The sequence below is a fragment of the Oncorhynchus keta genome, chromosome 6, assembly GCF_023373465.1.
Source record: "Oncorhynchus keta strain PuntledgeMale-10-30-2019 chromosome 6, Oket_V2, whole genome shotgun sequence".
Taxonomy (NCBI): Eukaryota; Metazoa; Chordata; class Actinopteri; order Salmoniformes; family Salmonidae; genus Oncorhynchus; species Oncorhynchus keta.
The window spans coordinates 12,599,231-12,613,626 of record NC_068426.1 but is presented as its reverse complement, the minus strand read 5'-3'; the positions used below and the strand labels follow the sequence as shown (position 1 = coordinate 12,613,626).

At 42.1% G+C, this 14,396-nt stretch overlaps 1 protein-coding gene across 2 annotated transcripts; it reads left to right on the top strand.

Moving 5' to 3' along the window:
* Positions 1 to 1,957: 1,957 nt before the first annotated feature.
* Positions 1,958 to 14,197, top strand: LOC118384968 (G2/mitotic-specific cyclin-B3). 2 transcript variants are annotated; one of them, XM_052520733.1, is made up of 12 exons: positions 1,958 to 2,116; positions 2,315 to 2,423; positions 2,639 to 2,713; positions 4,357 to 4,457; positions 6,660 to 6,774; positions 6,857 to 6,958; positions 7,051 to 7,143; positions 7,271 to 7,408; positions 7,565 to 7,720; positions 7,895 to 8,044; positions 13,410 to 13,540; positions 13,808 to 14,197. In XM_052520733.1, exons 5-12 carry the CDS (start codon positions 6,691 to 6,693, stop codon positions 13,887 to 13,889), a joined length of 936 nt encoding a protein of 311 aa, XP_052376693.1. In that variant the 5' UTR covers positions 1,958 to 2,116; positions 2,315 to 2,423; positions 2,639 to 2,713; positions 4,357 to 4,457; positions 6,660 to 6,690; the 3' UTR covers positions 13,890 to 14,197. The 2 variants fall into 2 exon arrangements, with proteins under 2 accessions (XP_052376693.1, XP_035627590.1); XM_035771697.2 differs by having other exon boundaries at positions 2,315 to 2,440.
* Positions 14,198 to 14,396: the final 199 nt, after the last annotated feature.

Sequence of the window (14,396 nt, the reverse complement as noted above, 5' to 3'; positions counted from 1 at the left end):
GTGCATCAACGCCCCCCCTATCCAACCTGACAGAGCTTGAGAGGATCTGCAGATAAGAATGGGGGAATACAGGTGTGCCAAGCTTGTAAAGTCATACCCAAGAAGACTCGAGGCTCTAATCGCTGCCAAAGGTGCTTCAACAAAGTACTGAGTAATGGGTCTGAATACTTATGTAATGTGATATTTCAGTTCTTAATAAATTTGCAACAATTTCTGCTTTGTCATTATGGGGTATTGTGTGTAGATTGATGAGGGGATTTAAAAAAAAATCAATTTTAAAATAAGGCTGTAACGTAACAAAATGTGGAAAAAGTCAAGGGGTCTGAATACTTTCCGAATGCTCTGTATTTCAGTATTGTGTTGTTGTTGTGGGGACACTAACATTAGTAATCTCTAAAAACGATACTATAAGGAAAATGTTTTAAGTATATTTAGCTCACATAATATAATTTAAAAGTATTAATTGTGGCTGTAATATCATAAATATGGCAAAAACAAATGTAGACATTAATACATTGATTTCTATAGCTTCCAAAATATTTGTTTGCCAAGATGGAGTCAGTGGCTTCAACACAGTGACCCCTGTCAGTCATCTAGTGTATCCATAAATCATTGGTTAGGACTTACCAAATATGATTATTGTTTATATATATTTGATTATTTAACCCTTACTTTACCAGGTAAGGTGACTGAGAACACATTCCCATTTACAGCAACGACCTGGGAAATAGTTACAGGTGGGGAGGAGGGGGTTGAATGAGCCAATTGTAAACTGGGGGTGATCATGTGACCATGATGGTATGAGAACCAGATTGGGAATTTAGCCAGGACACGGGATCATGGGATCTTTTCGTGACAACAGAGTCACCCGTTTAACGTCACATCCGAAAGATGGCACCCTACACAGGGCAATGTTCTGGGGGCTTTGGGGTCTTTTTTTTAGACCATAGGAAAGGGTGCCGCCTACTGGCCTTCCAACACCAACAGTCCAACACCACAATGGATATACTGACAAGGTCTTTCCATCCTAACAATGGGAGTCGTTGTCTACATAGCCTACTCTTTCTTTGCATTGGTGGATACATCTCATTATTGTAATACTTTTTTCAATATTCGTTGAGTATTGCTTAAGTAATCTGTCTGTATTCAATGGAGAGAGATGCTATGCTACTAGCCTCACGTTATTAATATGCATAGCCACCTCGAGACAACTCAGATATACAGTGTTACCGGGATGTTACCTGTCCTACTTACATCAGTACAATTTTAGCAATAAAAATATTACAACTTCTATTCGATCAAATAAGCCTCACATAGCAAATAAGCCATTCATTTGTTTGGCTGACCAAATTCTACACTCATTAATCTCCATACAAAAATGCCTTGCTTATTGGGCGAAACAACGAAAAAAACGCAAACTGCTTGAGGGAGACAGATTTTCTACCGAGTTAGGCCTCACTCTTCCTCTCTGACAGGAGGATGAAGAAAATCTAACTGTGTAGTGTTTAATTCCTAGATTGATTTCCCTTGCAAGCAACTGAAGCGAATGTGTTAGTATAAATAAAAATACTATTCATCTCTGGTGTATGCAGCTTGTAGGTTACTAATGTATCCGAAATGTATCTCAATTAAGTTCAAGGGGCTTTATTGGCATAGGAAACAAATGTTAACATTGCCAAAGCAAGTGAAGTAGATAATATACAAAAGTGAAATAAACAATAAAACTGAACATTACACTCACGGAAGTTCCAAAAGAATAAAGACATTATATATAATGTATATATAACGATGTGCAAATAGTTAAAGTACAAAGGGGAAAATAAATAAACATAAATAAGGAGGAAAACAGACCCCGCCTCTTAACAACCATTAGCCAACTATGTCAAAGGTGGGCTTGTGACGCATGATCACGCGTGATTGGGTAGAACTTTGTGAGAGTGGACCAATCCATGCGGCTGAAATTTGTAATCAAACTTTCAAATCCCCAGTCCAAGCATTCTTTCCCTGCGAGCAATTTCTTATTTAGCGAGCTAAACATTCGTGTTTTCTCTTTATTTCCAACAATCGCATAGGATGAGTCATTGAGGCCAACAGTTGGAAATCTGCTGTACAGAAGGTAAATAGCTAGTTAAGTTACTTTGTTCCGTCACTGGTAATTGTCTGATATAATACTAGCAAATGTTAGCTAATGTTGTAATAGCTATCTAGCTTCAGTAAAGCGACGGTAGTCTGCTGTCCCCAGCGTCTAGGTAGCCATGCCTTGCTAGTGCCAACTACTTTAGCAAACTAGCTAATGACATGGCTTTTCCCACAGAAACGACTGTAACAAAACAAAGTATAACGTTACCGGTTGAGCAGAGAGATGCCTTTCTCAAGGGGAATGAACCCCTCTTCCAACAAAGTTCCTGGAAAAGGATCATTAGGTGTGATGGAGAATCCGGTAACTAGCTAGAAGTTAACGTTATCAAACTCACATCTGCTGTCTGATGAAATCCTGCCTTTTTGTGTTACAATGACTGAACATGTTGCACTGTTTTATGATCAGGCCAAAGTGCAGTGGCTCGCTATAACAAGGTCTAGCTAATTGATTTTTTATTCTCTGCTAAATAAAACATGACCCTGTCTTTGTCTTCCTCAGGAGGGTGTTCACAGTAAGAGGTCTTCTCCACAGGGTGGCGTAAAGAAAAGGTCTGCCTTTGTTGACATCACGAATGTAAGCTGACCAAGGTTTTTCATCAGTGATGCTTGTGAATGTAACGTTATGTGTAAAGTGATACTGAGAATAACCTCTTTGGTTAAAATATCTCATTTATAACTACAGTATCCACAGTGTTTTTGTAACTCATACTTGGACAAGCAATATTAGATAAATATTTCAGAAATTATCTCCGTTATACCAGTTGAGGAGGTGCTTGAAGTGTCATCACGCATAAACACTGCACATGTGACACTGTTTCAAAGCAGTTAACTGTCTCATTGAGGATATTAGATTCATCTGGCCTGGGTAGGCCATAGGCCGGTTCCCCGCGGCGTATCATAATTTAATCATCCCATTATTAGAGTTTAGAATAACCGCTGATTTCTGTGAAGGAGCCCAAAGCCATTGTAAGAGGGTGTTGGTCAATACTAAGCACTGCATCACAATAATATGTTAGTGGTAAAAAAAAATCCATAGATGTTTGTTTTTGTCTTGATCCCCATCCTTGCTAATATTGACTTGCACACCCCCCATTTTGCCCTCAGAACAGCCTCAATTTGTTGGGGCATGGACTCTACAACATGTTGAACACATTCCACAGGGATGCCATGTTGACTACAATGGGCCATGTTGACTACAATGGGCCATGTTGACTACAATGGGCCATGTTGACTACAATGGGCCATGTTGACTACAATGGGCCATGTTGACTACAATGGGCCATGTTGACTACAATGGGCCATGTTGACTACAATGGGCCATGTTGACTACAATGGGCCATGTTGACTACAATGGGCCATGTTGACTCCAATGCTTCCCACAGTTGTGTCAAGTTGGCTGGATGTCCTTTGGGTGGTGGACTATTATTGATACACGTAGGAAACTGTTGAGCGTGAAAAACCCAGCAGCGTTGCATTTCTTGACACAAACGGATGCGCCTAGCACCTACCTCAATTGTCCCGAGGCTTAAAAATCCCTATTTAACCAGTCTCCTCCACTTCATCTACAACGATTTGAAATTGATTTAACAATACAGGATCATAACTTTCACCTGGTCAGTCTGTCATGGAAAGAGCAGGTGTTCCTAATGTTTTGTATATATTTATAGATTTTACTGCTGTAATTCAGTTGGTAACCAGTTTATAATAGTAATAAGGCACCCCCTCGGACCTTACGGCTTAAAAGTATGACTGCTACATAATGCACTGGATATATAAAATATTAAAAAATATATATATTTAACTAGGTACATCCGTTAAGAACAAATTCTTATTTACAATGACTGCCTACACCGGCCAAACCCAGGCGACGCTGGGCCAATTGTGTGCCGCCCTATGGGACTCGCAATCACGGCTGGTTGTGATACAGCCTGGATTTGAACCAGGGTGTCTGTAGTGACGCCTCAAGCACTTAGATGCAGTGCCTTAGACCGCTGTGCCATTATTGTGTAATAAGCAGCTTTGATCCTGTAAATGTTGTCATTATGTGTAATGAATGGTGTATCACTGCCTGGTTGGTACCCGATGTACTGCCTGGTTGGTACCCGATGTACTGCCTGGTTGGTACCCTATTTGGTCCTTTAAAATGTAAACAATTTCACAATCTGAATGGTCATAAAGATTTACTTTTGTCTCTCTCATTTTACCCCTTTTGAATAGGCCACCAAGATTCAAATTAACAACCAGACCAAGATTGGGAAGCCTGCCAAGAAGGCACTTAGGAGCAAAGAAGCTGCCAAGAATGAAGCTAATCTGAAAGAGTAATGTTCCTCGGAGCCATTTCTTTGCCACACTGATCATCATTTACTAAAAGCTTAAGATCTAGATTGGATAGAATGGGTTAGACACGGTCACTGATGAGGTGACATGAAATGCCCTTGGCCTGAGTAATAAAGAGGATTTCTGTTCATCTCATTATGGAGCAGGTGACTTGGGCAGCTCGGATATCTTGTAGTCAGAACACACTGAAAATGACCGGAGGTCTATCCGATAGGCTTAGAATTAGATCAGTCTACTCTAATGGGATAATTATCTGACTAATTAGCATTTGTGACATTTCCATCAACTACGATGTCCATTAATGTATTCAGTCCATTACAGCCTAAACTATTGTAGCTACAGTGCATTCGGAATATATTCAGACCCCTTGACTTTTTCCACATTTTGTTACGTTACAGTCTTATTCTAAAATGGATTTAATAGTTTTCCCCCTCAATCTACACACAATTCCCCATAATGACAAAGCAAAAACAGCTTTGTAGAAGCTTGGCACACCTGTATTGGGGGAATCTCTACCATTCTCCTCTGCAGATCCTCTCAAGCTATCAGGTTGAATTGGGAGCGTCACTGCACAGCTATTTCCAGGTCCCTCCAGAGATGTTTTATCGGGTTCAAGTCCGGGCTTTCGCTGGGCCACTCAAGGACATTAAAGCCCCGCCTTATCGCAGCTCACTGGTCACCATAGCAACACCCACCTATGGCACATGCTCCAGCAGGTATATTTCACTGGTCATCCCCAAAGCCAACACTTACTTTGGCTACTTTTCCTTCCAGTTCTCTACTTCCATTGACTGGAACAAATGGCAAAAATCACTGAAGTTGGAATCTTATCTCCCTCTCTAACGTTAAGCATCAGCTGTCAGAGCAGCTTACCGATCACTGGACCTGTACACAGGCAATCTGGAAATAGCCCATCCAACTACCTCATCCCCATATTTTTATTTATCCTCTTGCTGTTTTGCACCCTAGTATCTCTACTTGCAAATCATCATCTGCACATCTATCACTCCAGTGTTAATGCTAAACATTAATTATTTCACCTCTATGGCCTATTTATATCCTTACCTCCCTACTCTTCTACATTTGCACACACTGTATATATGTTTTTCTATTGTGTTATTGACTATACGTTTGTTTGTGTAACTCTGTGTTGTTTTTGTTGCACTGCTTTGCTTTATCTTGGCCAGGTCGCAGAACTTGTTCTCAACTGGCCTCCCTGGTTAAATAAAGGTGAATTAAAAACATCCGACGACTTGGTATTCAGGCCAAAGAGTTCAATCTTGGTTTCATCTGACCAGAGAATCTTCTTTCTCATGGTCTGAGAGTCCTTCAGGTGCCTTTTGCCAAACTCCAAGTGTGCCTTTTACAGAGGAGTGGCTTCCGTCTGGCCACTCTATCATAAAGACCTGATTGGTGGAGTGCTGCAGAGATGGTTGTCCTTCTGGAAGGTTCTCCCATCTCGACAGCGGAGCTCTGGATCTCTGAGTGACCATCGGATTCTTGGTCACCTTCCTAACCAAGGCCCTTCTCCCCCGATTTCTCAGTTTGGCTGGGCGGCCAGCTCTAGGAAGAGTCTTGGTGCTTCCAAACTTCTTCCATTTAAGAATGATGGAAGCTATTTGGTTCATTGCGACATTTAATGCTGTAGACATTTTCGTGCATCAACACAATCCTGTCTCGGGGCTCTGTGGACAATCCCTTCGATCTCATGTCTTTTGTTTTTGATCTGACATGCATTGTCAACTATGGAACCTTTATATAGACCGGTGTGTGCCTTTCCAAATCGTGTCTAATCAATTGAATTTACCACAGGTGGACTCTAATCAAGTTGTCTCCAGGATGATCAATAGAAACAGGATGTACCTGAGCTTCATTTTGAGTCCCAAACAAAGTGTCTAAATACTTATGTAAATAACGTTATTGTTTAAATGTATTCTAAAAACCAGTTTTCGCTTTGTCATTATGGGGTATTGAGTGTAGATTGAGGGGAACATTTTAGAATAGGGCTGTAACGTAACAAAATGTGGACAAAGGGAAGGGGTCTGAATACTTTCCGAATGCACTGTATATCAATGTCTCCATTTTGTGTTCGTATATGTTCTCTCTCTTCCCAACACAGCTAAAACATATATATATATATATGTGTGTGTTTTTGTTGTTGTCTGTTTTTATAACCATTGTAGACCTAAAGCTGTGTGCTCTAATGGGCAATCTATGAAGTTGGAGGTGGGCCTATCCCCAGAGAAAGACCTGGTCGTATGGCCACAGGAGGAGACCACTCTTTGCCCAGGGAGACAGGTGAGAGACAGACACATCCATGCTATCAGCCCTCTGGGTTCAACAAGGCAGTCATTCTCCTCTCTCTGTGTCCTATTCCCAGGTGGTGCCTGACGAGTTTGACATTGACAAGAAATTCTATGGTGACGTTTCCATGAGCGCCGAGTATGCCAAGGAAATATTTGACTACCTGAGGGAGAGAGAGGTAAGGTTTTTGTCTTGGGGCGTTTTCATATAGGAGTTCATATGGTGGATGATATAACATCCTCTGAATGAAATGTTATCATTTTTCTTCAGGAGAAGTTTGTTTTAAAGGATTACATGAACAGTCAGCCGGACTTGAACAAAGACATGAGAGGGATTCTGGTGGATTGGATGGTCGAACTTCAGGTGACTTTTGGTTACAAATAGCTTTGTTTGGTTAGCCTATTGCTTTTCTTCACACCAACATGTGTTTTGGGTATAGCTGCCCTAACACATTCCAGATCTCAATTGTCTACCTCTGCTCCATCTTCAGGAAAACTTTGAGCTTAACCACGAGACCCTGTACCTGGCGGTAAAGCTGACGGACCACTACCTGGCCTGCAGCGTCATCATGAGGGAGAGCCTGCAGCTCATTGGCTCCACAGCCATGCTCATCGCCTCCAAGTTTGAGGTGAGGCCCTGAGGGGTACGGGACTGTTCAGAGATCTGAACATCAGAATATCTCATCATGTTGCTTAGAAGCTTAACAATTCTGTCCTAATCATTAATTGCTATTAACGTTAAACATTATCCTTCGATTAGTAAGTATTGAGTCTTCCTCCCTTAGGAACGCTCTCCGCCATGCATTGATGATTTCCTGTACATCTGCGATGATGCCTACAACCGGGAAGAGATTATTGCCATGGAGATAAACATCTTGCAGGCACTGCAGTTTGATATCAACATTCCAGTCCCGTACCGCTTTCTCCGACGCTATGCCAAGGTGAGACCCGCCTTGTCCTTGGGCAGTACTCAGGAATGTATTTTGAAACAAGGATCCACAGGAGGGAAAACAACCTGCTTCAGAGGTCACCCATATTTTTAAGGAGATGTAGTCGTTGATATGCTGCGTTAGTAAATAGATGGACAAATGATTGCTTCTGCGTCCTCTCCCCAGTGTGTGAGCGCCAGCATGGAGACCCTGACGTTGGCTCGCTATGTGTGTGAGCTGAGCCTTCTGGAGCTCCAGCAGGTTCCTGAGAGAGGCTCTCGCCTGGCTGCTGCCTGCCTGCTCCTGGCCCTCATCACTAAAGGCCTGGGAGGATGGGTGAGTGGGTGTACAATAATCAAATCAAATTTTATTAGTCACATGCGCCGAATAAAACAGTTGTAGACTTTACAGTGAAATGCTTACTTACGAGCCCCTTACCAACAATGCAGTTAAAAATGTTTTAGACAGATAAGAAATAAAAGTAACAAGTAATTGAAGAGCAGCAGTAAAATAAAAATAGCGAGACTATATACAGGGGAAGACTGGTACAGAGTGAGTGTGCGGTGGGCACCGGTTAGTTGAGGTAATATGTACATGTAGGTAGTTATTAAAGTGAATATGCATAGATGATAACAACAGAGTAGCAGTGGTGTAAATTGGGGGGAGGGGGGGGCAATGAAAATTGTCTAGGTAGCCATTTGATTAGATGTTCAGGAGTCTTATGGCTTGGGGGTAGAAGCTGTTTAGAAGCCTCTTGGACCTAGCCTTAGCTTTCCGGTACCGCTTGCCGTGCGGTAGCAGAGAGAACCGTCTATGACTAGGGTGGCTGGAGTCTTTGACAATTTTTAGGACCTTCCTCTGATGCCGCCTGGCATAGAGGTCCTGGGTGGCAGGAAGCTTGGCCCCAGTGATGTACTGGGCCGTATGCACTACCCTCTGTAGTGCCTTGCGGTCGGAGGCCGAGCAGTTGCCATACCAGGCAGTGATGCAACCAGTCAGGATGCTCTCGATGGTGCAGCTGTAGAACCTCAGTCTCCTGAGGGGGAATAGGTTTTGTTGTGCCCTCTTCACGACTGTCTTGGTGTGCTAGGACCATGTTGGTTTAGTGATGTGGACACCAAGGAACTTCAAGCTCTCAACCTGCTCCATTGCAGCACTGTCGATGAGAATGGGGATGTGCTCTGTCCTCTTTCCTGTAGTCCACAATCATCTCCTTAGTCTTGATCACGCTGAGAGATAGGTTGTTGTCCTGGCACCACACAGCCAGCTCTGACCTCCTCCCTATAGGCTGTCTTGTCATTGTCGGTGACCAGGCCTACTACTGTTGTGTCATCGGCAAACTTAATGATGGTGTTGGAGTCATGCCTGGCCGTGCAGTCATGAGCGAACAGGAGGGGACTGAGCACGCACCCCTGAGGAGCCCCTGTGTTGAGGATCAGCATGGCGGATGTGTTGTTACCTACCCTTACCACCTGGGGGCGGCCCGTCAGGAAGTTCAGGATCCAGTTTCAGAGGGAGGTGTTTAGTCCCAGGGTCCTTAGCTTATTGATGAGTTTTGAGGGTACTATGGTGTTGGAAGCTGAGCTGTAGTCAATGAATAGCATTCCCACATAGGTGTTCCTTTTGTGCATGAGGGAGTGTGTGGAGTGCCATAGAGATTGCATCATCTGTTTGTGCAGTATGCAAATTGGAGTGGGTTTAGTGTTTCTGGGATAATGGTGTTGTGAGCCATGACCAGCCTTTCAAAGCACTTCATGGCTACAGATGTGAGTGCTATGGTTCGGTAGTAATTTAGGCTGGTTACCTTAGCGTTCTTGGGCACAGGCACTATGGTTGTCTGCTTAAAACATGTTGGTATTACAGACTCGGACAGGGAGAGCTTGAAAATATTAGTGAAGACACTTGCCAGTTGGTCAGCGCATGCTCGCAGTACACGTCCTGGTAATCCGTCTGGCCCCGTGGCCTTGTGAATGTTGACCTGTTTAAAGGTCTTACTCACATCGGCTGCGGAGAGTGTGATCACATAGTCTTCTGGAACATTGACACTCTCATGCATGTTTTAGTGTTATTTGCCTCGAAGCGAGCATCAAAATAGTTTAACTCGTCTGATAGGCTCGTGTCGCTGGGCAGCTCTTGGCTGTGCTTCCCTTGGTAGTCTGTAATAGTTTGCAAGCCCTGCCACATCCGACGAGCGTCAGAGCCGGTGTAGTATGATTCGATCTTAGTCCTGTATTGATGCTTTTGCCTTTGCCTGTTTGATGGTTTGTCGGAGGGCATAGTCTAATTTCTTATAAGCTTCCGGGTTAGAGTCCCGCTCCTTGAAAGCGGCAGCTCTAGCCTTTAGCTCAGTGCGGATGTTGCCTGTAATCCATGGCTTCTGGTTGGGGTAAGTACGTACGGTCACTGTGGGGACGTCGTCGTCGATGCCCTTATTGATGAAGCCAAAGACTGATGTGGTGTACTCCTCAATGTCATCGGAGGAATCCCGGAACATATTCCAGTCTGTGCTAACAAAACAGCATCTGCTTCATCTGACAACCTTTTTTATTGATCTAGTCACTGGTTTTGCTTTTTTTTTTTTTTAACCTTTATTTTACTAGGCAAGTCAGTTAAGAACAAATTCTTATTTTCAATGACGGCCTAGGAACAGTGGGTTAACTGCCTGTTCAGGGGCAGAACGACAGATTTTGTACCTTGTCAGCTGGGGGATTTGAACTTGCCAGTTACTAGTCCAACGCTCTAACCACTAGGCTACCCTGCCGCTCCTGCTTACAATTTTTGCTTGTAAGCAGGAATAAGGAGGATGAATTATAGTCAGATTTGCCAGATGGAGGGTGAGGGAGAACTTTGTATGCATCTCTGTGTGTGGAATAAAGGTGGTCCAGATTTTATTTTTTTTATTTTTATTTTTTTCCCTCTGGTTGCACATTTGTACTTTGGTAAAACGGATTTAAGTTTCCCTGCATTAAAGTCCCCAGCTATTAGGAGCGCTGCCTCTGGGTCAGCATTTTCTTGTTTGCTTATGGCAGAATACAGCTCATTCAATGCCATCTTAGTCCCATCCTCTGACTGTGGTGGTATGTAAACATCTATGAAAAATACAGATAGTGTGGTCTACAGGTTATCATGAGATACTCAACCTCAGATGAGCAAAAGCTCAAGACTTCCTGAGATAATGTGCACCAGCTGTTATATACAAAAATGCATAGTCCGCCGCCCCTTGTTTTACCAGACGCCACTCTTCTATCCTGCCGGTACAGCGTATAACCAGCCAGCTGTATGTTGAGTGTCGTCGTTCAGCCACGACTCTGTGAAGCATAAGATATTACAGTTTTTAATGTCCTGTTGTTAGTTTAATCTTGCGTGTAGGTAATCGATTTTATTCTCCAAACATTGCACATTTGCTAGCAGAATGGAAGGAAGTTGGGGTTTATTCGATCGCCTACAAATTCTCAGAAGGCAGCCCGCCCTCCTGCCCCTTTTTCTCTGCCTCCTCTTCTCACAAATCACGGGGATCTGGGCCTGTTCCCGAGAAAGCAGTATATTGTTCTTATCGGGCTCGTTAGACTCGTTAAAGGAAAAAAATTATTCTGCCAGTCCGTGGTGAGCAATCGCAGTTCTGATGTCCAGAAGTTATTTTCAATCATAAGAGACGGTAGCGGCAACATTATGTACAAAATAATTTTAAAAAGAAGTTACAAAAAACGCTAATAAACTAACAAAGTAAAAACAATCGGTTGAGGACACGGAAAACGTTGTTAGTATAATTAAATTATGCCAATGTGCTTTCATCAATTGACAGCCCTTAATCTATTTTATGAGAATTTGTAAGATTTCTTGTTTGCATAAAATAGACGCAGACCAGTCTTTAAATAATAGGTAATAGAATTTATTCTCGGAGCGCGCTACCACTCAAACACATGCATCAGTTTAAATACAGATCATGACGTAATTTCACTGCCTTAACCGAACCCTCTCCTCTCGACAGGACAAAGTAAGGTGAAAAGTTCATTCTAACTTACTAACACACTCCCAGATAACGTTTGACCCCTCAACATTATCGATCACCACTGAACTGACAGTTTTAATTAACAGAAACACTAGGAATGCGCTCACTGCCTTATCTAAAAACCCCAGAGCTAAGTTTCAGGTTGGGTCAACCATAGGCTAATGTGGGTCAACATAGGCTTATGTTGACCAGGTTGGGTCAACATAGGCTTATGTGTTTACACAGTCCACAACCCATTTGTTCCTGCCCAGTTGGAATGGTTTTATTACTCCTTTCTCCTGTCACACAATTTCTTCTTATGAACTCATATTGTCTATTTAAACATACAGAGTATAAGTTTACCTAGATACAATTCTATTTCAAATGGGGATATTGTTTATTCATTTATCCATAATAAATCCATAATAAATTCAACAAACGTCTACCTTCTTCTCCGGCGCCATTTTCTTAAGCTGCTATAGTCACGTCAACTCTTCCTTTTGTAAACACCAATCCCATACCTGATTGTCATATCTGAATTTGTTTCACTGCAATCAAAAGGTTTTCACAACAAACTGATCATAGACACACACATGATTAGTTTTAAATGGAAGAAACGTGGAAGAATGGAAGATGCATTGGATATCTCTGTGGATTCAAGCTACACTGAACAACAATATAAATGCAACATATTGTAAAGTCCGATGTTTCATGAAATAAATAAAAGATTCCAGAAATGTTCCATAAGCGCACAGTTTTCGTTCTATCAAGTTCTGTGCAGAAATGTGTTTACATCCCTGTTAGTGAGCATTTCTCCTTTGCTTAGATAATCCATCCACCTGACAGGTGTGGCATGTCAAGAAGCTGATTAAACAGCAGGATTATTACACAGCTGCACCTTGTGCTGGGACAATAAATGCCATTTTAAAATGTGCAGTTTTGTCACAACACAATGAGGAAAAAAATAAGAAACCCCCACCGTGCTCTTGTTAGTATCACTGCTCTTTAATAAGCTTTACGTGTCGGCCTCAAGGTTTATAGTGATGCTAGCAAGAGCAGTGATGCTAGCAAGAGCAGTGTGTGGGTTTTAATCTTATTCAACTGTTACCATGCACCTGCAAAAAACGATAGCTCAGATGTGCGAGTGCCTTTTCAATTTTGAGTTACACAATACAATGCCACAGATGTGTTCAATTGGAATGCTGACTGTAGGAATGTCCACCAGAGCTGTTGCCAGATAATTTCATGTTTATGTCTCTACCATAAGCTGCCTCCAACATTTGTTTTTAGAGAATTTGAAAGTATATCCGTCCAACCGAACTCACAACTGCAGACCACGTTTATGGCGTTGTGTGGGAGAGCGTTCTGCCGACGTCAACGTTGTGAACAGAGTTCCCCATGGTGGCAGTGGGGTTATGTTATGGGCAGGCATAAGCTACGGACAACGAACACAATTGCATTTTATTGATGTCAATTTGAATGCACAAATATACCGTGACTAGATCCTGAGGCCCAGGTATCTGTGACCAACAGATACCAACTGTATTCCCAGTTGTGGGAGATCCATAGATTAGGCCTAATGAATTTATTGCTATTGACTGGTTTCCTTATATGAACTGTAACTCAGTAAAACCAATGAAATTGTTGAATATTGCGTTTTTAATATTTTAAAAGCGCATTTTTAATTAATGAGATGTATCTTTTGTACCCCAGACAGCCATGCTAGAGTACCACACTGGCTACACTGTGAAGGAGCTAACCCCCCTGGTGAAGACGCTGCGCACCATGCTAGCCTGTCCTACTGATGACAAGCTGACAGCCGTCACTACCAAGTATTCCCACAAGTAAGGCACCTTGCTCTGTTGTAGGTGACAGACATGCCTTTCACGGAGGAAAATGTACTTGCTACGATTGAAATGTTGCTGTCTCACCTAGCTATCTTAAATTGTAAGTCGCTCTGGATAAGAGCATCGACTAAATTACTCAAATGTAAAATAGAACAAGGGAAAAACAAGGGCTCGGCAGTGTCAACGTAGACTTACATGTTTTTAGATTCATTCTATGTCCAGGAAGAAAACATGTATTTTATTTCTGAATCTCTTGTATTTCAGAGTGTTCTTTGAGGTAGCGTGTATTCCCTTGGTGGCTGTCCAGACACTAGAAGATGCTCTGATAGAGCAGCAAGTCTCCTAAGTGAACCACAGGAGAGGAACTCTGTCTGCTAATAGTGTAAATAGGTTATTTATTTGTATGTCATATATTTGTTGTCTCCTTGTTGATTTGTAAACATTTTCCTCTACAAGAGCACAATCTGTTGAATTTGAGTAGTTATTTTTTACACTAATACAAAATGCATGTAATAGGAAGAGAATGTCAAACAGACGGTAGGGTTTAACAATGTATTTTTTATGTAGCATTCTAGATTGCACTCAAGGTTCTGTATGAACTCAATTATCCAGTTGGTAATTGACACTTGAGAGATTAAATATCTGTGTACTGTATGTGTTTTTCTATGATATTGTACTTCTGGCTGGACCCAGACATGTCCATACAATAACACAATCACTGTCAGCTACTTTAGTGAGTACACCCAGTATGTCAATTATTTTCTCTTGCTTATGCAAGGATTTTAGTACTTAATTCGCTGTCAGCAATCAATCAAATCTATTTATAAAGCCCTTCTTACATCAGCTGATATCA